The 27522-nt window shown below is 34.3% G+C and overlaps 1 protein-coding gene across 4 annotated transcripts in view; it reads right to left on the bottom strand.

The window, feature by feature from the left end:
* The window catches only part of TNKS (tankyrase), a 193974-nt gene that overhangs the window by 137637 nt on the left and 28815 nt on the right, over positions 1 to 27522 (bottom strand). For all 4 annotated transcript variants that reach the window (XR_013525585.1, XR_013525586.1, XR_613140.5 and 1 more), the window contains exon 3: positions 6595 to 6690. Coding sequence is in view for 1 of the 4 variants with exons in the window: in XM_002756912.6 (XP_002756958.2) it covers positions 6595 to 6690 (96 nt within the window). In the remaining 3 variants the exon portion in view is untranslated. The remainder of the gene's footprint in view (positions 1 to 6594; positions 6691 to 27522) is intronic.

Here is a 27522-nt window from a genome sequence, read left to right as displayed (position 1 = left end):
AAAGAATAGAAAAATCTGTGTCACACAAATCTCAATTTTAAAAAAGCATGAGTGGCTATGTTAACATCATATAAAGTGGAATATAAAGCAAAGAAAATTATAAAGGAATCTTTAATAAAACGAAGAGTCAACCACATTTATAACAATCCTAAGTGCATATGCATCAAACAACAAAGCTACAAAATATATAAAACAAAAACTGATAGAAGTTAAAGAAGAAATAATTAAATCTATGATTATAGTTAGAAACTTCGCTACTCTCTCAACAACTGATAGAACAACCAGATAGAAAATCAGCAAGGTTATAGAACTCAACGATCCCATCAACCAACAGGATCTATTAATAACAGACATTTATAGAACACTCCATCCAAAAGCATCAGAAAATATATTCTCTTCACATGCCCATGGAACATTTACCAAAATAGTCCATGTCCTGAGCCATGAACTTTGTCCTACCTTTGTCCAAAGAAAGCCTTAAAAATCAAAAAAATTGAAATCATACAGAGTATTGTTCAAGCACAATGGAATCAAACTAGAAGGTAACATCAGAAAGGTAGCAGAAAAAAATCTCCAAACAGTTAGAATCTAAACAACTATACTCTAAATAGTCCGTGGGTTAAAAAGGAAATCTGAAGAGAAATTTAAAAACAGAAAAAAATTGAACTGAATGAACTAATCAGATAGAAAATAGAACAAATCAAAATGGGTGAATCACAGCAAAAGCAGTGCTTAGAGAAAAATTTTTAGGATTAAATACATATATTAGGTAAAAGAGGAAAAAATAAAGTCAATTTTTTAAGCTCCTACTTCAAAAACCCAAATAAAAGAGTAAAATTAGCCCAAAATAAGCAGAAAAAAAGGAAATTAAAAAAAAACAAAAATCAACAATATTGAAAGCAGAAAAAGAATTTTAAAAGCCAATGAAATAAAGAATTGGTTATTTGAAAAGATCAATAAAAGAGGAAAAAATAAGGCAATTTTCTAAGCTCCTACTTCAAAAACCCCCAAAAAAGAGTAAAATTAGCCCAAAATAGCAAAAAAAAGGAAATAAAAAAAACAAAAATCAACAATATTGAAAACAGAAAAAGAATTTTAAAAGCCAATGAAATAAAGAATTGGTTATTTGAAAAGATCAATAAAATTGACAATGAAAAGGAAAAGACACAAATTACCAAATCAGGAATGAAACAAGGGATTATCACTACAGACACTGTGGGCATCAAACATCTAATAAAAAGAAACTAAAAACAATTATATGCACAAATTTGACAAGTTAGATGAAATTGACCAATTCCTTGAAAGGCCTAAATAACTAAGACTCACATAAGAAGAAATAAATAACCCAATTAGTTTTATAACTATTTAAAATTGAGTCAGTAATAATAATATAATAAAAATATTAGGCCCAAATGGTTTCACTAGTAAATTCTACCAAATATTTAAGGAGAAATACAGTTGGCCCTATGTATCTGTGGATACTGCATTTATGAATTCAACCAACTATAGATTTAAAATAATAAAAATAAAAATAAAAAATACAGTATAATGAAACTACTTATACAGCACTGACTTTGTGTTGGTTATTATAACTAATCTAAAGATGATTTAAAGCATATGGGAGGATGTGTTTCTATAGGTTATACTATGTAATTTTTTTATAAGGGATTTGAACTTCTGCATCTTTAGGGGCTCCTGGAACCCGTACCCCTAAGGATGCCTAGGGCCAAATGTATTATGAACAAATTACAGTCTCTTCAGAAAATAAAAGGAAAACTAACTCATTCTATAAGACCAGGATTATCCTAATTTTAAAAAACTAGATAAAAATATTGTAAGTAGAGAAAAGTACAGAACAGCATCTCCTATGGTAGAAATGTCCCACATCTTGACTGCATCCATGTCAATATCCCGGCTGTGATGTTATACTACAGTTCTGCAAGGTGTTACCACTAGGGGAAACTAGGAAAACGGTACAAGGAACTTCTTTTATTATTCCTTATAATTGCATGGGAACTTACAATTATGTCAAAATAAAAGTTTAACAAAAATCTTAAAGAATAGAGCTAGTAACCATTACAACAAAAAAGCAATAATGAATTCTAATGTCACATGTGCTATTTTAAGAAAGCAAATATTAACAGTAATTTATTATAATAAATTTTAAAGAACTATTTAAAATACCAATTTGGTTGTAGTTGAAGTTCTAATCCAAACTGCAACACAAATGCTACAGAGTTGTTATAATTTACTAGGGAAAAATGATAGCTTCTCTCAGGGTATACACTAACAAGTTATCATGCTTCACAAATATGTCACTTTTGGTAAGTTAAAAGATCATGCTGGTTTTAATGTAAGCCTAATGGCTTTCATTACACAAAAAGATTCACTGGACTTGAAGTACTAGAGTGCTGAGATTATCTAAATAGAAAGTTAGTTTCTTTTTTTTGAGACGAAGTCTCTTGCTCTGTCACCCAGGCTGGAGTGCAGTGGCACGATCACGGCTCACGGCAACTTCCGCCTCTTTGAGTAGAAAAAAAAAAAAGGGGAAAGGATTTCAGATATACTTTGCTGACTTACTAAGCCAGTCTTAGCAAGATCACACCAGACACCTCAGTACTGCCTGGTGGCCTGAGCCACAGCTGATTCCTTATAGAGAGGCTGGAGGCTACCCATCAATCACAGATTTGGATTTCTTGAGAAGTGTAATGAATCCAGGTTAAAGCTAATTTATTCTTGAAACACCTAAATGCAAATATATCCTCCTTCCCCATCCCTTTACCCCTAAATCTGCTAGGAAACTACAAGGATCAACTATCTTAGCAACCCTGTGACCATCTAAACTCAGTCAATTTATATCCCCATCATCCTTGGCCCTGTCAATGATAAATATTCCTTTTCCAAACTCTTGGTCTCAATCTGCTATTACCCCTTTTTTTTGACTCATATTTCAACTGCTCCCTCTAACCTGTCCATTGTGCCCCAGAGAATCTCCTTTACATGATTAACAAAGACCCTACTTTCTAGCCCTCTTCAACGAACTTTCCCTTTGTCAACCTTTAACTTAGATGTGGCTCTCCCATAATACCATACGCAGTGCAGTCTTTTAAAAAAGGAAAGCTCCTCATTTTCCAAACCTTCCTTACTTCAAAGTCAAGAACAGAAGTATCAACCATATCCATGGATGCTAATACTGAATGTGAAGCCAAATTCCAATAGAATTGATTAAATGACTAAATTCACAAGGAAGAATAAAGACTAAAAACAACCTACCTAAATGTTAAACACTAGGGAATTTACACAGAAAACTCAAATATACTCATAGAAGGGTCTATGAAATTGTTATAAACTGAGGTTGCAGAAAAACACCTAATGCCTTAGGGAACACTCATGTAACTAAATTTTAAAAATAGATATTATTAAGCAGTTTATAACATATTAGAATGATTGAGTGTAGGATACTCATAGGAGAAAAGGTTATAAATAAAGTACACCAAAATGTTATCTCATAAGAGAAACATTGTATAATATACAAATGATTTTTGGTGTACTTTATTTGTAACCTTTTGTGTATATAATTACAAATGATTTTTCTTTTTCATGCTTTCCTGTTTCTCTCAATTTCCAAATGAATGTATTTCTTTTATAATCAGAAAAAAGGCCAAAAGTATATATATTACTTTTAAAAAGGTATACTCAAAACACACAAAACTGCTCTTCAATAACATTTACATAGACTGTTTTTGACTTTTCATACCCTTGTTTAAAAAAAAAAAATGAACAAACAAAAAACCTAAATACCTCCAAGTCCTTCACTTTATTGCCCAGAACTTCAGTCATTAGCAGAAAAGGAAAAGAAAACTCTCAAGATTTCTTTTAAGCCTGTCTTTCACTTTATACGATAATTCAGCAACGAAGTTTATGAGTCTATCTAAACTTAAATACCCAAGTGTACTATCTAAAACCAATGGCTATATGCGAGGGTCTCTTAATCACAAAATTAAGGGTATAATGTTGCTTTGCATAGCTTTATTTTTAAAAAATGTATTCTTTATGTATAAGAGGGTATTAGTCATATATTTTTTAATGTTCTATAAAAAGAGACTATTGGGCAGGCAGATCATCTAAGGTCAGGACTTTGAGACCAGCCTGGCCAACAGGGTGAAACCCTGTCTCTACTTAAAATACAAAAATCAGTCAGGCATGGTGGCACATGCCTGTAGTCTCAGCTACTTGAGAGGCTGAGGCAGGAGAATCGCTTGAACCCAGGAGGCAGAGGTTGCTGTGAGTTGAGATCATGCCACTGCACGGGCAACAGAGCAAAACTCTATCTCCAAAAATAACAACAAAAAAAGGGACTGTCACTTTATTAATTGCCTTTAAGGAAGACACAAAAATACTTGCACATAGTTTAGGCTAATGCACAAAAATAGTAACGTATAAAGATGAAATACTGGAAAGAGATTTTCAGCAAGTAAATTCCTAAAGAGATATTTAAGAATGAAAATTTCACTCTCAAGGTAAGTAATGGTATTACAAGTGCATCTGGCATAAAAATAAAGAATTGACATGTTACTCAAAATGATCTCCAATAACTCTAAGGCATTCCTTTCAAAAGATACCCTTCTTAAAAAAAATTAATCCTTAATCTTTTAAAGTTAGCTCTGGAAATAATTCTTTCACCATAATTACATTGGAAAGAATTGCATTTTAGAGAACCTGTATGGGCAGAAAAATATTCTGGAAGACATTTCACCTGAGTGTTATTTCACTGCATTATATAACATGAATGTAGGAATAGAACTGGTTTATATTTCAACAAAATTAACCATATTGCTAGACTTTTCCTTTTAAATCATATCTGAAAAGCTGTGTATCATTTCCAAAAAAGTAGATGTTCTTGAAAAGAACAATTAACAAAATCAGTATTATGACCAAGAATTTTGTATCTTCCTAAGCAAAATACAGTGTTAGATAGCTTTCAAATCAATTTTAATAGATGTGATATCTATCCTCCAGGAATCTTCTGTCTCCATGAGTGATTGTTCCAAAGTTCTTTCCCAAACTAACAGATCCAAGATAATCTCCCCTGAAATTCATTACAAATTAGGAGATAATTTCTTGTTCATAACGTATATTAAATTTTGCCTTTTAAAAAAGTGCAAGTAGATCTAAAAGAGTTGTTGCATTAAATATATCTAAGAAATGGACAAAGCAGGTGTTGAGAGTTGGAGAGAAGGAAAGGTCAAAGGGAGGACATTTAGATAGAGACAGAGTCTTGCTCAGCATTTATAACATACCCTGTTCCTACGCACTGTATTTTTCCTTTGGTAAGAGACCACTCTAAAGCTGCTATCATTGTCCAGGGCTTTGTTAAGAGACTGAAAGGCTGTAGAATCTAAGCAGGCCTGAGGCTATGTATTTTCGTTTCATTACTTAAAATTGTACATTTATACTTAAATTTCTTATCTACACTAATTTAAGTAGGTTTATTACTCTAGTGCATGTTACTTTCATTCAGCAACTAAATACACTAATCTTTCATTGATAAAAATCATATTACGCTGAGCAACAATTATACTAATTTTAGCACAGTGCGAAGTTGTCTTACTATGAAGAGTAATTAAGCAGAATTCCATATGTTTTCAAAGCTTTCGGTACATAAACATTTTCCATTCACCTCTGTATTTCTGCTGAATTTTCACACCACAGACTCTAACCTTAAACAGGAACAAAAGATTCATCTTCTTCAAACATGGGCAAATTTAAAAGGTAGTTAAAAGTCATTTACTTTCACATACCCTAAAACAATACTGTTAGCACTGCAGTGACAGAGGCTCATTACAAAGGTCAGTTAAGTAAAAGAGGGCAAAGGCAGCAGGACTCAGATGCTAAGAATAAAAACAAAAATAGATTCAATGCAGCATTTTGAGAATGAAGATCAATGAAAACACTTAGAGCTGTATTTTCTATATTGTTATATGAGCTCTTTCCCATTTTAGCATTTCTTCTTTGAAAAATAATTTTTGGCATTTGCTTTAAGAAAACGAATACTTAAGCCACAAATTTGCATTATCTGAAGTAAAAAGATAATAAATGCCTCAGTTAAAAATAACTTAGCTATGACGGTAAAAGTGAAAACACATGATTAAAGTATAAATGGGGTGGCAAGGGAGAGGCATATTTTATTTAACTATCGATCCAAGAAATAAGGCAGCAGGTTGTCTTTCCAATCAAAACTACTTTTATAGTAATATAAATGCCCTTGCTTGCTCAACAGTATAGGTCTTAAACAACTGAGAGGATAAGGTACAGAAAAATTATGACATAAACCATAAAAATGACTAAAATATGAGTAAAAAGATGTTGATTTAATGCCATCATTCTAAGTAGAAAAACAATCTTACTGCTTATGCTTATGACAGCATAGCAATTAATGAGACAGATATCAAATCAATAACAAAGTAGTAAATAATGGCATATATATTTGCTTAGCTTCATCAGTGAAAAGAAAAATTCAGCATATCAAGATTTTATACAATCAAGTAAGGAGTTACACAGATAAAATTACTCTGTAGCTCTTGGTGTTCTTACCTGTAAGGACAGCTTTTGCTGACGGATCTGCCAGGTCCAGGGCTGATTTCCCATCAGTGTTCCGAATGTTTGGATCAGCTCCGTGCTGCAGCAGCACTGTGCAGGGAAAGCAGAAACAGTATCTTACCTCAGGGATACAGAGATTATTTACTGGTAAGTGTCGTCTTGGCATGGTGTAGGCATAAACATACATTGCACAATTTTTTTCTTTCAAGAAAAAAAAAAGAAAGAAAAAGAAAAAAAGCACTGCAGCAAAGGAGCCTCTCTAGAGTAAAATGAAGTTGGCAACTTATGGTACAGTATTATCACATGACTTAACATCATAAACATGAAACTAGAAAAATCTTGCAATGCACAGTTTTGGTTTGCCTCCTTCAAGCAGCAGTATGGGAAGCTATGTGCTCACTGGCTCACACTGTGAAATACGTTAACTGTGAACCTGCCCTTTCTTTACTACCACTGTGGCTGCTTGTTGCTGTTGTTGCTGCTTTATGGCTGAATTTCCAAATGCTTCCTCTCCTCAGAATAGTTATAATACAGTGCAAGCCTTTTAGTGGCTCACCACTTACACATGAAACTCACCATAACATACTGGCTTGCTTCCAAGAAGTTAACAGACATAGTAATACGTGCAACCCTGGTCCCCTGCAGTGAAGCTGCAAAAAGGAACTGCCTCCTATACTCATTCTTTCCATCAAAAATGTTTAGAAACAGAAACTCAATCACTATAATATATCCCAAGACATGAATGTAATGCCTGCCATATTGGGTAAAAAGTAGCTACTGGGAATTCTTAAATATGGAGGTTCCTACAAAAGAGAAAATCTCTGTTTAAGTAAAATCCAGATACATTAATCCAAAACATTTATCAGCCATGTCTGGTATGTGGTGTGTATATGTTGGGAGGGTGGAGAGGGCAGGAGAGGAGGAGACTGTTGCTGTTAATACTACCCAAACAATGATTAAATAAATGAATGTATTAAAAAGTTGTTCCAGTAAGGAAAATTTAATTACAAGTTATGAGCCACTACTGTTGATAAGTCCCAAATTTTCATTCATTTATGATAGTTCCATGCTAAAGTACATACATTCTTTAGGAATATTTGGAAGGTAATACATATTACTAAGCAATAAGTCCTTTTGTTTACAAAGCTCTTCCTTTTCCTTTAATGCATTAGCCATAAAATCAATGGCTTTAGTATAATGGACAAACAATAGCCTTATCCAGAACCAGGACACAGCTGTTAGGAAGGTGAGCCTGTGCATCTCATGCACTACATCTTGGACAGTTTCGGACTTGGGACAATAAAAACTAGCTATCGCTTGAGAAGATACAGTGAGATCTTACAAAGACTTTCTGTATTATTTCATACGTGAATGCAAAAAATGAACATAATTATTTTCCAGATGTTTATACACTAATTCAAGAGTCAACAGAATAAAACAGCACTGAATAAATAAAACCACAATATCAAACTGTAGTTAAGCTTTCAACATAATGGGTACAGCTACTATAACAACATTTTTTTTTTAATTCCAAGAAGAAATTCCGATGTGAAGATTTGGCTTATAAAAGGTCTTTATCATAAAGCAGACTCAAGTATCCAATGCAAGTTGATAACTACCTCTATCTTTATTTAGTTGGTGAGTGCTCACGTGCAAAGGGGAAGAAAACGACAGAAATAATAGCTACAATGAAAAGCAGAGTTTAACTGCATACTTCAGGAACTTCAGAACTTGCTTTAAACAAGAAGTAAAGGAATATTTTCATCTGAGTTTGAAAATTATATGATGGGAGCTTTCATTTCATAGTTTTAAATGAGTGGTAGAAGTAAAATAGTGAAAGTCTGATGGTTTTTCCAAAGTCACCTAAAACCTCAATCCTTCTTGTAATCAGTATTTTAACTATTATATCTTGCCCATTTTGCAATATAAATCTACCATTACAGTTTAGTAGTAGTTTTGTTGTACTTTAGATGACATTAAAAGTAAACATTTACTTAAATAGATGTTTTCTAAATATGTCTGAGCCATGCCTATCTCTTTAATTAGACCTGAATACAGACACATTCACAGCAAAGTAATGTAGCAAAAGGAAAGAAGCAGCTGAATTTTCTGAACCATAGGCTGATAACAAAATTCACGTTAGAAAATATTTAACCATATTTAATTTATCACATTAATTTAATTCATATTAAAATTTTAAAACTCAGTAAAGTTAAGACTTTTAGGAGAAAAGTCTTATCTAGCTATCCCCTCATTAGATCAGCAGGGGTGGGTCTAAACTTATCCAACTTTCATAAAATGTCACAAGATTGCCAGGAAGACTGAATTAGATCATAAAGTGGTATGCAAAGGTGCTGGGCAGGGAGCCTGATCATCCCTATCAGCTCACAACAATATTTAAAGCACAGTTTAAAATGCAGACCTTGTTTGTACTCTCAACTCTCCTGGTGGTGACTAATTCCATGCTTTGTTCTAGGGCAGGGATCAGCTAACTTTTTCTGTAATAGGCCTGACGGTAAATATTTTAGTCTTTATGGACCATTTGGTATCTGTCTCAACTATAGTTGACCCTTAAATAACACAAGTTATTTAAGTTTGAATTGCACAGGTCCACTTATATGCAGATTTTTTGTCAATAAAAGTTACATTTAGTGTGCCTGTCTCTGCCACTCCTGAGACAGCAAGAACAAACTCCTCATCTTCCTCCTCAGCCCGCTCAACGTGAAGACAATGAGGATGAAGATCTTTATGAAGATCCACTTCCACGTAATGATTAGTAAATACATTTTCTCTTCCTTGTGATTTTCTTAAAAATGTTTTCTTTTCTTTAGCTTGCTGTCCTATAAAATATATATAATACATATAACACATAAAATATATGTTATTGTTGACTGTTTATGTTATCGGTAAGGCTTCTGGTCAATAGTAGTCTATTAGTTTTGTGGGAGTCAGAAGTTATACTTGAGTTTTCAATTGCACGTTGTTCAACAGTCCTAACCCCTGCATTCTTCAAAGGTCCACATCCCTGCCTCGACTCTACCATTATAGGGTGAAAGCAGCCACAGATAATATTTAAATGAATGAACATGGCTGCATTCCAATAAAATGTTACTTAAGGACTTCAAAACTTCAATCTTACATAATTTACAAAATATTATTCTTCTTTTGGTTTTTTAAAAAATTTAAAAACAATTCTTAGCTGGCAAGCCATAGAGAAACAAGAGTTAGGCTGGGTTTGGCCTATCGGCCATATTTGCTGCCCACTGACCTTGGGCAGTGCTGTAAATGTGGTCTGTGCTATACAAAGACATAGTATACGAAGTTCCATTCCCAGAACTGTTTATAATCCATCTACATTGAAATAAGCACAGAAACTGAAGGTATTTAGAATTATGTCTGTCATTTTAAAATTACCTTCTCTAGTACTTCATTTTATTTACATTTTACAGAATTATTGGTCCGTCATTGTGGGGGAAAAAGAAAACCCAGTCCTCTACCACAGATAATTTGAGAAGCACTGAGCCAGGACACACAAGAAATTCTCTGGGCCTCAGTTCTCAGGAGTTTTAAAATAAAGGAGCTAAACTTGATAAGCTGATCTCTATCTATTTTGGGAGAGGTCTCAAATCTCTGATAATGCCTTTAAAATTATAGCCAAAGACTTGCAGCATTAAGATCTAAAATCTTCAAAAAATAAAAATAAAAAATAGCTGCTTCAAATAGAATCTCTTCTCCCACTCTCTGGGATTTTAAATTTTAAATTTTTTAAAATTTAAAAAATAATAATAGAAAGGTTTTCTTTATCCTAACTCTTTAAAAAGAACAAACAAAACTAAAAGTGAAGACCAGGAGCACTGAGAGTTGTCATACACATACTTATATGTCCCATACTATAATATTCCCCAAGCAATTTCCCAAATAGACTTTCATTCTAAAATGCCTTCAAATCTCTGGTCACTGTTCTCTATGGAGATTTGTAAGGGACTATTTTCTAGCACCAGGAGAATGGCACATACATGAGGCAAAGTTAACAACAGCTTTCAAGAATGCCACATTCAAAGTGGTGGCATCTAAGACTCAATTCTGGATGCTTCAAAATGTTTCAACTTTCAGAGCCATCAAAGACAATAAGAAAATGTGACTATTAATACAAAATAAAATTAGAAATTCATCTTGTAAAATCAATATGCATTGATAGCACACTAATACACAATAGATTTTTCTTAAAAAGCAGCACACTGCTTGATGATACAGTGTCATATTATTTTTAAAAGTAGCACAAATATCTGAAATAAAGTTCCCAGGATACACAAACAATGTACAACATAAGGTTTGAAAGTAAAAGAAGGAAACTAAAATATGAGTAACATTCAGTATGTAAATTCAAGGGCACTATGGCCATTCAAATGGCCCCCATACTAACTTTAACCACCGGGACATTATCAAACCTCAAATGCCAAAAGGTTGATAATTTCTAATTGTTTTATTGATGCATCTCAGTTCTATCTCCTTTTGAGGTAAGAGGGCTGGAGAAAATGTAGCAGATGGCATAACAAGACAGTTAAAACTAAGATAGAGTCACAAATTCAAACGCCATTTTCAAAATGAGCTACGAAAAGAAGGACATATGATTTTCTCATTTCTGGTGCAGGCATTCAGCCATGATGAGCCAAATTCAGCATGAATTACTTTAGCTATGTTGTTTCATTTCATCCTTCAAAACTATTAAAGTTAAGCATTTGCATCATTTTAATTATTGCAGATAAAAAGAAAATATTTCTATATTTATATAAAGACTCATTCTGTTTAATTCCTAGAAAACTACAAAGTGCTATTATAATAAATTGTGTTTAACTGCAGGCATTCTCAACTGATTTTAAAAGACAGAAGACATAAAAACCATGTGAATTTTCCAAGTTAAACTTCTGCAAGCCTTTTAGAGTAAATTATCAAAAGATGTTTTGATAAGTTCTTACTTTAATGATAAAAATTATATTATTAAAATATTATAGATTCTGTTTGTTGTGTGAATCTAGAGCTACATCAACAGTGTAAAATTGTTCATCAAGTAATTTAAAAAGTTATATTTATGTTAAAATGTTTTTCTAAGATTTATAAGCATCAAACTCATTAAGAGTACAGAGACATATATTTATTAGATTGAGTTTCAACACATGAGCATTAATAGACAAACTATTTTTATAAACCAAAATATATGATGGATCCTTGTGTTTATACACATTCAAAAAATTTCTTCTACCTAAGCACGTATATTAAAATGGTATAATATTACATAATGGCATAAGTTATACCATTATATTATGCAGTATATATTATATAGTATATAGTATACTATAGTATATATTACACAGTAATAATACAGTGTATATTTATATATTATAATTTTTTTAAAAAAACTCATTTTTTCATCCAAAATATATTTATTACAGCATAAAAGTAGTCAAGCTAACATATTTTGTGTTTCAAATTATCTGAAGTTGATTTAACATTAACAATGAATATGAAAATTCAAGTAACCAGTGCTATCCTATATAGCGTGGCTTACTGAATTTAAATTAGAATTGAAATGACACAATTTTCTGTTTTCAGTAATGGCAGAGTAGCTTATTTAAATCATCCCTTAGGCTATAAACAATGAACAGAACTAGATTTAAAACAAAAACAAAAACATAAACTTTTAAAATCATCTATGAGCTAACAAGACAGTTAAAGAATTACCAGCTGAAAGCTGAAGAGCAAAGGAAATCCAGAGGGTAAACATGTATGGAAGCTGTCATTGCTCTGAAGGCAACTATTGATCAAGAAAAATAAAATCTGTTCTTTCAATGTCTCATGGGATAAGGGAAGAGCAATAAAAGCCTAGGACCCCCCAAAATAAAGAGTATAATGAGACTGTTCCTCACACAATAAGGGTGATACCTCAGGATGAGGATAAAATGAATGTGAACTGGTTCTGGTACAGAATTATAGCTCTGGTTGGAAACTTTGGGTGTCTAGGATGTCTTAAGCCTTGAATTTGATTTAAGGTGGCCCCAGATTGGCAGTAAATCCTATAAATAAATAGTTGGTAAAATGTCCAGTGCATAGCCAAGATAATAAGGCACATAAATAATCTAAAATGCAAAAGCAATAACTAGCAGAAATAGACAACTCAAGAACAGACCCATAAAAACTTCAGATATCAGAGGTACAAGACAAAAAAGAACCATGCTGACCATGTTCAATAAAAGACAAGCTGAAAGATCTAAAGAATAAGAAGCTATAAGAAATAATACGGCAAATTTATAAAAGAATGAAACAACTTTTAGAAATAAAAACAACAAAAATTTTAAATGAAACCTTAGTTTCCAGCATAATGGAGTAACTGGTATCAGACTAGTTTCCTTCTCTGACATAAACAATTATGAAACTGGACAAAATGGATGAAGCAAATAATTGCAGGCAGTAGCCAACTGCAATTGTGAACTGTGATCCCCGAAAGAAGAGAAAGTCACAAGATGGGAACCATAATCATTGACTAATAATTTGCCAACCACATAAACACAACTAGAGTCAAAGCAGAACATGGTGGTTACACTGAACCGAGAAGACAAACCCAAACTTATAGCAGAAGAATTGGCTGGAATCTGCAGGGTGGAAACTGAAGAAAAGGGATCTGTGCAGACAGCAGGCCCCAGATGTCTGTGAAGGAGTTCCCAGGGATCACAGGAGCAGGACAAAACCCCTGAGGCTTACTAGGCGGTAGCTACTATGAGAGAGCACAATGGAGTCAGCAGAAATCCGCAAGGTGCTAGAGAAAGAGCAGTGCTGAGAGACATTGCAATTCTGGCCTTGACAAAGTAAAGAGAACCTAAAACCACCTTGTTAACACACGTGATGCACCTTAGCACCAGTGTTAGTTATGAATAAGCACCGTGACCTAGAGCAGAGAGCTGGGGATTTACAAAGTCAAAACTTTTTTATAATAACATTAAGATATTAATTCTCTTGTTTTGTTATATTAACGTTTGCACTGATGGTGCAAAAGCAATCGAGGATAAAACTGCTGATAACACAAGCTGAGCATGGTGGCTCATGCCTATAGTCCCAGCACTTTGGGAGGCTGAGGTGGAAGAATTGCTTGAGCCTAAGAGTTTAAGACCACAACCTGGGCACATAGGGAGACCTTAGTCTTTTCAAACAGTAAAAAAAATTAGCCAGGTGTGGTGGCGTGCACCTGTGGTCCCAGCCACTTGCGAGGTTGAAACTGAAATGGGGGAATCGCTTGAGCCTCAGGAGGTGAAGGCTGAAGTGAGCCATGATGGCACCACTGTGCTCCAACTTGGATGACAATGTGGAAACCCTGTCTTACAAAACTAAAATAACACAAATCAAGGTAGTGTCGTAAAAATCTATTAGTGATCGCTACATTCTTCACTATAAAACAAATATACAGGTAAAAAAAAAGGAGGGTTTCACATTTGAATGCCCCTGATGAAGCAGTAAAATTACTATATTTTATTAAATATTGAGCCTTAGATAAATATTTTTAAAAATATTCTTTGCGAAGAATTAGAAAGTACATATAAAGGGCTTCCAAATTCATAGACTTCTCTGCTGATGTGGATACAAAATAACAAATGTAATTATTTTATATAGTAAAATAAAACATGTTCACAAGTTAGGCCTCACTTAGGAAATCAATACGACAACTGGAAATCCTTACAAAATTGTACATAGGTACATAGGCAAAGATGCTCTCAAAGTGCAAGGCAACCAATGTCTGTTGAATATACTAAACTGGGTGAGCTGTCCTGTGTGTTATGTTTAACAGCGCCCCTTACCTCTACCCACTGGAAGCCAGTAACACTTCCCAACTAGGACAACCGAACATGTCTCTAGACATAGCTAAATATGCCCTCTAAGGGACAAAAGTGTCCCTGCTTGAGAACATCTACTCCTTAGGTTCGTGTGGACCCACCCCACCTTCTCATATACATGCAAGGCAGAATACATGGAAGTTTATGCTTCTTCCGACCCTCTGAACACTTAGATGTTGCATTGCTGCATTATATTTCATTTGAAGAAAGATTTCTGTGGTTTCTAAACATAAAAAATAAATAAAGCAGTAAAGTAAAACTGTAAATAAGTAGAAAAGATAATAGTAGTAAATAGTAAAAATGATCTCTAAGTATCCTTCTAAATTTAAGGTGTTATGGTCTATAAATATATCTTTGAGTACTGACTTTACCAAATAGAGCTTTTTTATCACAAAGGATAGAAAACTACTTCAGCTACCTTTATAACAAGAAAATTTATTAAAGAACAGAGGTATTCCATTGAATGCAAAGGCAACAATGTGTCTCAAGATATACCTGTTGCTGTCTGTCCCTGTCTCCCAGACATTCCCCTTGGATACAAACACATACACTTGTATTATCTCAATCTCAATTATAAATTATCATGAAAGAGAATTTGGTCCAGCTTGGGTCAACATCTGGTCCTGGACTTAAAAAGTTTGGCCAAGGAACTAGAAGAGTCAATACAAACAATGGTGATGGGAAAAGAGGCATTGGTTCTGAGTGAAGAGTACTTGCAGACACCTCAATGAGCAGCTACTGCAATAACACATGTTAAATTCAAAGTTCATGATTTTAAAATATGTAAATAGACTTACATGTACAAAAGGGTTCACAAAAGGGATAAAAAACTACTTCAGCTACCCTAACAACATGAAAATTTAGTGTTATATCTAAGAGTGAAATAAACGGGACCTCCACTTTCTATTTTACACATTTCTGCACTGTTTTAATATTTATAACATAAATGTATTATTTTTATAATGAAATATCTATCCTCAGACAAAAATGATCTTTATGCATGCTGTTTAATATGTCTGCAAAACGATGCTTTTTAAAAGCTCTTGCTTAAAGAAATTATAACTAATAAAGAAAAATTGGATAGTTCTTCCTATCAAATAACTATCATTAAATATGATAACAGCATTGGATAAGACAAATGTAAAATAAATCTATTAATTTAGATTCTGTAATAATGCTGAGTGTAGAAACAAGCTGAGTAAGATAGTGATTATCTATTTTGTAAAATTCCAGGATTTCAGTCATACTTTCATATATGAAAGTCTTTGCCTTTCATATAAAAGTGAACCAAAATTCAGAATTCTATCAACATCTGGGACCAGCATACTAGGAACAAATGACTTAATTTCAACCCAGTGAACTATGTGCCTCATTACATGTAACTTTTTTTCCACGTACCTCAGTGGGAAAAAATATAAACTTGAGATTTTGTAAAAAAAAAAAAAAAGTTCAGCCAGGTGCAGTGACTCATGCCTGTAATCCTACCATTTTGGGAGGCCAAGACCAGTGGATTGCTTGAACCCAGAGGTTCAAGACCAGCCTGAGCAACATGGCAAGACGTGTTTCTACAAAAAATACAAAAATTAGCTAAGCATGGTGGTATGCGCCTGTACTCCCAGCCACTCAGGAGGCTGAAGTGGGAAGATCATCTGAGTCAAGGAGGTCGAGGCTCCAGTGAGCATGATCACGCCACTGGACTCCAGCCTCACTGCCAGAGTGAGGCCCCATCTCAACAAAACCCACAATTTTTAATAAAAATAAAAACTTCTTACAGTTCAGAAAAATAAAGTTCTCTATTAGGTCTGCAATGGCAAGATGCCATAGTTAGGGTTAAGAACACAGCTGTAGTTCAGAGCCTGGATTCTGGGACCAGACTGCACAGGTTAGAATCCCAGTTCTGCTGCCATCACTTCTGGGACTCTAGCAACTCCTCTATCTCTCTGGGCTTCCATTTCCTTGCCTGTAAATCAGGAGACAATATTAGAGTACCTACCTCATATGGCTGTTAGGACAAAACAAGCCTATGCACATAATTTTTAAAGAGATATTAAAAGATATTTAATTACCAACTCAAAAATTAGTACATGTGAATAAAATTACTGAGTTTCACATGGGAGAGTTCTTCTATATATGATTTAATGAGTTAAACACATCTCCTTAGATCTTTACGGACAAACTTTGGCATGAAATTTTATAAGAATAAAAGAATCTTCCAATTCAATTTTGCTTCTATTGTCAAGTTTTCTTATAAATATAGAAAATCAAGATTATTTTTAAAAAGGCACATCACATCTGCAGTAACTCAGGTATAGATTATTCTGCTATGCATGTATATATATAGCAGATCTTTATATGCCAGATCAATTTAATCATTTTTGCAATGAACAAAGTTTATCCAGGACATAATACATTTATAAAATCAGAATTATCTGATTTATAACAATTTACTACAAGATAAGACACTAGAATAAATATAAGATTGACTATAACAAAGCATCTTTCTTTCTACCTAGAAACTTTAGAGTATAATGACTAAAAGTTCTGTCCCAGGAATCAGATAAACCTCAGTTTTAAAATACTGTTCAATCCTTAGTAACTGTCTGACCTTGGGCAAGTTACTTCACCACTGCCAATCTTAATTTCCTCTTTCATAAAACACTACCTAACACAGTGAATTGCTGTTACGATTAAATATGACATATATTATAAACACAGCTTGGCTCTTGGCACATAACAAGAACTCAATAAACACCCTCTCGTATCCTAATCCGGATCCTTTCATCTGTCTTTCAAAAATAGATACACAGAAAAAGAAGACCCATTGGTTTAAAACAAAGGTAAGCTGATAATAGCCTTAGGAACAAGAAATTCATTTGTGCCACAGCAAACTGCTATATTATGCTTCCTTTTATGTACAGGTAGATAACTTTTTCTAAACTTGACCGGATTCAGCTAAATGAAATGCCCATAAGGAATAAAGTAGGTATCTCTACAGTCTGATGAGGTAAATTTATAATGGGATCATAAAACTTTCATAACCCTAAGGGACAATGACCACATGTAAAAGGTGCTTCCCAATCTGTTTATGAGGGAGAAGAAAGGACAAACACCAAAAACACTTCACCTGGCTTTGTGAATCCTTCCCTAAATTGCTAACTCTACCTCCTCTCTCTCAAGGCCTAGTGGACTTACTAACATTCCAGATAAATTTCTTATGTGTGTAAAACATTAATTCATATATATATATATATTAGACAAGGTCTTTCTGTGGCCCGGGCTGGAGTCCAGTGGCATAATGTGATCTCAGCTCACTGCAACCTCTGCATCTCAGGCTCAGGTGATCCTCCCACCTGTGCCTTTCGAGTAGCTGGGACTACAGCCGTGTACCACCATGCCCAGCTAATTTTTATATGTTTAGTAAAGATGGAGTTTCTCCATGTTGCCCAGCCTGGCAATTAACATTTTTAATATCACTATTTATAAGGTTTAAAGTTAGATATTTTAAAACATCCTCCCTCCCAAGGAAAACAGGATTAAACCTGTACTATAATAGTAATAATCTGATTCTGCTTTGAATTTTAGTTTCCTAAGAATGTATATCATTACTATGATTTTCCAATGTCTCTGACAACTGATCCAACAGACTGAAATGCCAATATTCTGTTCTACTTTAAATCTGAAGGACACAAAGAATATAACTTAAAGAATTTTCATTCCTTGGGAAAATTAAATTATTTAGTTACAAGAAAATAATTTTTTAAAAAAGTTTTTCTCAGTTAAATTATTTATTTAAAAGCAAATAATTTTAAAAATATACCAAATACAATCAAGTTTTGTGATTCTATGGGATCTGACACATTATCCTGTTATCAATTGTTCTGAATAACAGTATTGAATCACATATTTTACTTCCTACTTCAACTTTTCCCCCACATTGAGGAAAAGACTGCCTTTTTTTTTTTTTTTTTTAAACAATTCCTCATCTGCCCTTTTCCTTGTCTCATTCCTAGTGGGTTACAATTTTCAGAAACAGCAACTATGACGTTCTTTGGCTTGAAAGAAAGCTGTTTACCCATGAGTAATCTGCTTTAAAAAATATTAATCATTGTTCATACCCCTTCAATTTTATCTGGATTTGATACACTTCATATTTGGTTACTGGAAACCACAATACCCCTGGCTATTATTCGTAGGGGAAATGTTTAAATTACATTAATGATTCTCCATAATCCTATATGCAATATATCCACTGACTAGTTTAAAAGATTTTAAACTACAATGGGGAAAAAAGAGCTTCATGTCTTACCAAGTCACAGTTCAAGTTTACAAAATTACAAAGGATACTAAACAGAGAATGTAACACAAATTCACACTGATGCTAACAAAGAGCAATGCCAGTCCTTCACTTAGCTTTGACTGAGTGTCCACTTTGTGTCAGAATACAAAACGGTCTTGTGTGGCAACCTTACTGTTGCCAAACAAGAAAAAAGCAAGTAGGGCCAGGCGCGGTGGCTCAAGCCTGTAATCCCAGCACTTTGGGAGGCCGAGACGGGTGGATCACGAGGTCGAGAGATCGAGACCATCCTGGTCAACATGGTGAAACCCCGTCTCTACTAAAAATACAAAAAATTAGCTGGGCACGGTGGTGCATGCCTGTAATCCCAGCTACTTGGGAGGCTGAGGCAAGAGAATTGCCTGAACCCAGGAGGTGGAGGTTGCGGTGAGCCGAGATTGCGCCATTGCACTCCAGCCTGGGTAACAAGAGCGAAACTCCGTCTCCAAAAAAAAAAAAAAAAAAAAAGCAAGTAGAAAGAAACAGGTATTTACTGGGGCTCTACTTGTTTTCGCTATTCTTTCATTTAACTTCCCCTAACAATTTTATACAGTAGAGCCGATGTCCATTTAATAATTGAGAAACTGAAGCTCAAAGCAAATGTGTAAAATCAGTTTGTATGTGATCAACTCAATTCATACTTCATTCTAAAGCCAAGCACCTGTTTGCTAACTTACCATTCCACACAAATGAAAGCTAAAATTACCCCAGAACTATAACTCTTTCTGTGTATGATATATTCTTAAATGAAGTTCACTACATGAAGAGAACCTTCAGTTCTCAATCAAGAAAACATTTCCATTATAACAACTTTCTATCAGCTCTACAGACTGTGGTAACAACTGATTACCTAACATTTTACCAGTGAACAATTTTCTCCTTCTTCACTGGTAAAATGGTAGGCAATCTGAATCATCTGCCTCATAAATAGGTCACAAATATTAGTGACACTGCTTGGCTAAGTACTTTGAGATGCCTCAAAAGAAAACCCTTTACGATATTACGTATCAACTATCCACAACAGTTTTTGATAAATTTACCACCATCACCTTATTTTTTCTTTTCCCTCCCTACCTCTACTCCTCAACTCCTAAGAGGGGCTATTTATGGGTTTAATCTGTTAGTTAACAAGAAAAAAAGTCTGACTATCCTTTGTAGAAATCCATTATAACCAAAAGTTAGTGCATGATCACAATCAACATTCAACTGTGTATCCTAATGTAGAATAAGCAGTTACTTGACAAATGGCAGATAATCTAAACATTGTTTGTATATGACTACAAAAATATACAAATTGTTTGATATTTGTATATGAATATTGAAGTGTCTGACATACTACAAATTCACATTACTTTAAAATAAGAATCTCAAGCTATCACCTAATCAAAAAGTAGAAAATTACTCAGCTTCCTTATCCATTAACACAGACTAATACAAAAAAGTCAGACAGAACCAAGCCATCTTCCTGTGAATTGCATTATCACTTCATATACGTTTACTGAGTATAAAATTAGACATCAGTGACAAACAATAAGAATGAGGTATGAAAGTGAACAAGATTATTGTCAGTTCCTACCACAAAGAACTAACAATCTACCAATGCAGAACATGCTTACCTGATTCAGTTTAAGAAACTGGCACCAATCCTGTGCCATTCCAAGTTCCAGGGTATTAACTTCATCAAAGGACAAGTAAGCATGGAAGGGGTCAAATAATTTTTTAAACTAAAGCAGAGTTTGGAAAAGGAAAGGAAACATATCTTTCTAAATAGCAGACATACAAAATGAAGTTATAAGGAAATTACTGGAGAGATGTTACTTTAGTAGTGAGTTAAACTTGATTTAAATGTGTTGTATTAGAAAGCAAACATACTCAGTGGACAGAGAACTACTCACTTCTAGATGCCAACAAGAACTGGAAGCTTACACTATACTAGAACTATAAAGACCAGTCTTTGAGTCTTTAATCTGTTTGCATCTCCTGTCTCCTATACTGAGAATATGAAAAGCTATGAGAATTCTACTAAAGCCAGTAAGATGAAGAAATAGCTAAAAGAACATCTCTGAGTCTTCTGATCCTCAAATAGCAGATAATGTTCACAATGATAACAGAACACATTTAAAAAAACACAAACCAATAAAACATTTAAGTACTGAGAATTAACAAGTCTTCCTTTGTGTTAAGATTTCAGGCAACAAGCTATTAAAAATGGCCTATTTCCCTCAATTTTGGAAACATACTTGCAAATAGTAGGGGCAAACAATGTCATCTCAGAAATAACTGTGCATATTTTAGATAATTATTTTCTAATTAGTCAAAGTCCACCTGGCTTTAACTGTTAAATCTTAAAATGAGTCACATAACATATTCAATTTTTCATATGGAATAGCTGATTATTTCATTTTAATCTTTAAAAATGTATTCTAAGCAAATTGTTAGAAAGCACTTGAGCAGCAACCCTCAAACCAAAAACTGCTTTCCTGAATTTCCACGATGTAATTAAAACGATAATGTTATTTCTCTATACACTGCTTTTGACTTAAGAATAACTGTCAACTTTGGGAGGCCGAGGCGAGTGGATCACGAGGTCAAGAGATCGAGACCATCTTGGTCAACATGGTATCTTTTGTATCTACTAAAGATACAAAAAATTAGCTGGGCATGGTGGCACGTGCCTGTAATCCCAGCTGCTCAGGAGGCTAAGGCAGGAGAATTGCCTGAACCCAGGAGGCAGAGATTGCGGTGAGCAATCATTTAAGCACAAAGAGATCGCGCCATTGCACTCCAGCCTGGGTAACAAGAGCGAAACTCCCGTCTCAAAAAAAAAAAAAAGAAAGAAAGAAAATGAAAAGCAAAGCAAAGATTGGGAGATAGCATTCCCAATACACACATACAACAAAGACCCATTGTCACAACACAAAAAGAATTCTCACAAATCAGAAACAGCAAAAAACAAAAATAAAACCAAAGATAGTCAAAAGATACGAACACTTCACAAAAAATATACATGAATGACCACTGTACATGAAAATATTCTCAACATGCTCAGCCATCAGGGAAATCCAGCTTCTTTCACAGTCCAGTATGCACTTATCATTCCACCCAGCAATCCCACTCTCAGGGATCCATCCAAGAAAAATGAAAAAATATGTCCATACCAAGACATACATTAAGCATTGTAACAGCTACAAACTGCAAACAAGGGGAAACCACCACCAAATGTGCTACATACATACAATGAAACACTATGCAACAACAAAAAGGAACTACCAATATGCACACATAATACAAACTGATAAACGTGTAGCCAAATGGACCTGGCAGCGAAAGAAGACAATTCAAGTAACTAGAATTCACACATGAAAGGCAGTAAATTACTACTAAGCTTACAGAAATAAAAGATTTTAAAGAAATATTATGAACAACTAAATGAGAAAATTGGATGGCCACATGCAAAGGCATGAAGTTGGACACTTTCTCTCACATAATATCCAAATATCAATTCCAAATGCATCAGACCTAAATACATTTATCACTCCTGGATAAAAACAGAGTAAAATCACGACCTAGGGTTTGGCAATGGATTCTCAGATAGGATATCAAAGCACAGGCAACGAAAGGAAAAACAGACTTTTTGATGTTTACCATTAATCAAGTCACCAAAATGTAAAACTTTTGTGCTTCAAAGGACAACATTAAGAAAGTGAAAAGACAACACATAGAATGAGAGGAAATATTTGCAAATCACTTATCTAGTAAGAAACTTTGATCTTTTATAACTCAATAATGAAAAGACAGCCAATTTAATAATGGACAAAGATATGAATAGACATTTCCCCCAGAAAATACATACAAATGGCAAACATGCATGTGAAAAGATGCTCAACATCATTACTCATCAGCCAAAGGTAATTAAAACCACACTGCGGTTCTGGCACAGAGTAGGCATTTTACTCAGAGCAGGCACAGAGGTATATTATCCCAGGGATATGATGCAAAGTAAGGCAGAGAAGGTTCCTATGTTCAAGCACCAAGTTGGGAAGAGTACACAAATGGCAAACAAACAAGTAAACGTAATATTAAACAAGGATATAATTCCAGGTAATAAGTCCTATGGTGCAAAATAAAATATGATAAAAGAGTAATCAAACAGGACAGGGCAAGAAATTATAACAGCTTTGTCAGGGCACAACTCGGAAGAATTAACATTATTAGTAAAAAATCTGGGGAAAGAGCACCCCAGGCAAAAGGAATACGTCCCTAATGAAGAGCAAGTTTGGTACACTGCAGAGACAAAAAGGCCATTGTAGCTGGTAGGTGGAGAGAAAGAGAGAGAATCACAGGGACATGAGGATGAAGTCCATGATGTAGGCAGGAGCCAGACCAAGAAGGGCCCTGATAATGAGTCTGGGTATTCTTTACATATACCTGGAATTCTATGGAGCATTTTTAAGCAGGCACATAGTGCCATCTAATCATGGCCAGCTTCATGAACACACAGCTATGCAGTTGCACGGGGCCCCAGTGCTCTTCTGTCACCATTTTAAATTCTTACCAATCTTATCTCTTAATTTGGATTTTATATGCAACATTCAATGGGTCAATGAATGGAGCACGCAAATGAACAGAGGAGACATGTTGGACGGCAGTATATGCACACGGAATAAACTAAGAAGTGCTTCTAGACAGCTGTAGAAAGGTATCATCAGAAGATTTCTCCAGAGTATGAAGGCCTCCTTTGAAGGCATAATGAGATGATTCAAAGATTAACAGCAATCAATTTTCAAAGGGATCCAAAATCAAAATCAAGCTCATCTTTACTTTCTTCTCTTCCTCCCAGCCCCTCTATATCAATTTACTCTCAGTTGTAGATACCTCTCTGGGAGTGGCACCTATGTATACTGGTGAGGCCCCAGGGGCCAAACCCATACTAGAAAACTTCTCTGAGACCAAAGCTGATTAAGGGTCAACACTAAGGAGGGGCATCAGATTCTTTCTGTCTCAAGGTTAGAAACAAGAGTGAACCTTAAGCCAAGACACATCAACTTTAAGGGAGGATTCTAATGAGAAGGTTCATAAAGCTCTGCTGCGGAAGTCCTTGGAGCTAGCTTGGTTCTTCACTTCAAAATTCTTGGTTTTCCTGAAGGGTGCATTTCTGCCTCCAACTTTACCTTCAGTATTTACTATAACTCCAAATATTTATCTGATCCTTTACAAGGGACCTCTAGTTTATAAACAATACCTTTCATTAGCTAACTCCACTACTAGCTTCTAGACCTTCCTAGTCTAGCTGCTGCTGCTGCTACCCTTGGCCCAGAATTTACATCCTGCTTCCGGTATCCTAGTTTCTGATTAAATTTATTCAACTGAAAGTAGATTATTGTTTCATTAATATGGGTTTCAAAGCTTCTCATTGAGCAAAATCCCTAACCATAGAATTTTTCTCATGTCAATAGGTTCAGTGGGAGCCGGGAAATAATTCTGTTTTCAGTCACGAATACTAATAGGACAAATTTCCATACCAATAGAGTCTATCATATGTACAGTTATCTATGACGATAATATCCATGGCGTACTAAATATTATCATCTTTTCCCCACTCCTATTAACCTATTTACCAGTCCCTCTCAACTTGGATAAGCTTCTTCTTCCTAGTCAAATGTGAAATAAGGTTGTGGGGTTTCATCATCACCTTACCTTGGTTTTCTTGGTCACTAAAAAAACTACAGGCCAAGCAGCTAATTAGGGACGAAATGTTCTCAAAGCACTTCATACAGGAAACCTGTATAATGGCTACTTGGTTCAGACACAGGTTCAACAGAAGCATAGACTTTACAGATGTGGCCAAAGCCATGGGAATTAAAAGGTAGAAAAGAAAAAAATCTTGGGGCCCTACAGTCTTCAGTTCAAACTGATTAAAATGGTTAATCATGCCTCATACTGCAGACAATAACATTCTCATTTTTAGATATAAGAAACAATTTGGTCGTCAAGTTACATGTTTTTCAAACATTTTCTATGTGGCACCTGATGACAAAGATTACAAATGTATAAGGACAATGACTTTCCACACCTAATTTAACACACAATTTTTTTAAAATTTCTTAGTAAGATACTGTACCCTAAATCTCAAAATACTTCAAAAACAATCATTTAAGCACAAATATGAGTCCATTACATTATCAGCTTTTTTATAATTATTTTAAGAATACTTACAAGTATTATTCTTGTCTATTTGCCAACCTAAAGAACTGCTACTTATCCTAAGTGACTAAAACTATAAGCATTTCCAAGAAGGCAGTTTTAACTGTATTGAAAACATTCTACTACTCTTTTCAGAAGACGCTAACTCTAGAAAAATTTTGCGAAACTGTTATAAGACATTTTTATAATATATTAGTGTGCTATTGCTACTCTAACAAATTATAACAAATCCAGTGGTTTAAAACAATAACAACAAATTTATTATCCTACAGTTCTGGAGATCCTAAATCTGACACAAATCTCACTGGGCTAAAATCAAGGTGTCAGCATGGCTGAATTTCTTACTGTTGACTTTCAGGAAAACTCACTTCCTTGCCTTTTCCATCTTCTTGGGGCTGTCCCCATTCCTTGGGTCATGGAACTCTTTCTCTCTTTTCAAAGCCAGCAATGGTGGATTGGATCCTTCTGAAATTATGTAATCTGACTTTCTCTCTGCCTCCGTCTTCTACTTATAAGGAATCTGGTATTACTTTGAGTCCACCCAGACAATCCATGATAATCTCCTCATCTCAAATTAACTGATTCGCAACTGTCATTCCATCTGTAACCTTAATTTCTGTTTGCCATGTAAAGTAACATTCCCAGGTTCCAAGAATTAAGATGTGAATATCTTTCAATCATTTTTTGCCTACCATATAGAGCATGTTACTTCTTAAAAAAAAATTTTAAAGTATAACATTATATTTATATGGTACTTGCTAATGGGAGATCCAACAGTAGTCTCCAGGTACCGGGACTCCTATTTCATTGCTCTTTGCAGCAGACCACAGTGGCCCTCAATTACTCTAAGAGGAGCAAAGTCTTCAGTCTTCCCTATTACTGATAACTCCATATCTTACCAGCCCATAACTTAAGTCACTTGGATTATTTACCACCTAACTTTACACACACACACACACACACACACATACACGCACACACACACACGTTTTAGATAAAAATTATATAGCCTATAATTTAAATATAAGTTCATTCTATAATACTAGCTGCTTTAACTTTTTTTCTGAACCAGGATCTTACCTGGGTTGATATATTACATTTGACTGAATGACTTGAGTTTTATCTAGTTGAATAATCATAAGCTAAGGTATGTTCTTTGGCAAAAGAAGGGGAAGAAGAGATAAAGCATAATTTTATTTTTGATCTCTCTCAGCAGAATCACAAAATATAATTTTATAACAAGGAGTCCCTAAAGTATAAATAATGAAGAAAAAACTAGTAGAAATCCTATTACATATTATATAATTAATTGAAGTTCTGAATTGGGAGGGGAAAAATGGAAATTACAGCAAGTTGCTTTTATTAGTTCATTTAGATAACCAACTTTAATTATGGCATTAAATGATACTATCTTTATATAGTCAGCTTAATCTCCCCTAAGAAGCCAATTTGCTTAAAGACTTTTTAGAAAAATACCATTAGATCTCTATTGTTTCTGGCACTTTCAGTAAATACAAAAGTATCTGGAACAATATAATGTAATACAAGACAATTATTTGTAATCATGTTATTTCATAATAACAATAAAAGCAGTTGCCAACTACTGAGCATATACTTTATAATTATTATATATCTAATATACAGATATTGTACAAGGATGCTTCACTTATATTATCTCATCTAATCCTCTGAACAATTGTATGACACATAGCTATTACCCTCATTCCCATTTTAATACCAAAAGAAGTAAGTAACTCACTCAAGGACCAGGTCTCTGACTCCAACCACTATTACATAATCCCATTCAGCCTAGAAAACAGAATTATTTTTTTAAGTTCTAATTGTTAAGATTTTAAATAGCACTTTGAATTTTGGGCTCCCAAGAAAGATACTCAGTGAGGATCCTCTCAGTCTCTGCATGAGACTAATGAAACCAAGAACTGTTTGAAAGTATAGAGAAAGAAAGAAAGCTGCAGGAGCTTTATACAATATCACTTGCTCGATTCAGCCTTTCTTACTCCCAAAAGGCTGCAGAACTGTTCTTTATCAAGGAAATTACAACTTAAATCTTTTCTTCCAGCGGTGTTTAGAAGGTATTTCATTGTCTTCAAGCTTTCAATGTTGTAAATGTAAAGTCCTTTGCCTAACTTTTTCTCTGAACAGGCAACTTATTCCTTCTTTCTGGAAAAGTGCAATACATATCTTACTCAGTTTAACTATCTTTTCTCATCAATCCCATATGGAACTCCTTGAGCTTTTTCAGTTTCAAGATAAGTTTTCTTACTTATCATTTGTTTAGTTATTACTGATCTCTTCTATCAGACTTTTTTTTCCCTTTTTTCCCTGCCTCTGAAACTCCTATCACAGGTAAGGTTTAAAATAACATCGATATTCCTAGATTTTTTACCTTTTTTTTCATGATTTCTATGTTTTAACATTTTTCTCTATATACTGCAAATGGAAGCTTCTAGGCTACTAACATGGTCGTTAATTCATCTACTGAAT

The sequence above is a fragment of the Callithrix jacchus genome, chromosome 13 (genome assembly GCF_049354715.1).
Source record: "Callithrix jacchus isolate 240 chromosome 13, calJac240_pri, whole genome shotgun sequence".
NCBI lineage: Eukaryota > Metazoa > Chordata > Mammalia > Primates > Cebidae > Callithrix > Callithrix jacchus.
The sequence above is the reverse complement of the archived record's forward strand: the minus strand, read 5'-3'. Positions and strand labels throughout refer to the sequence as shown.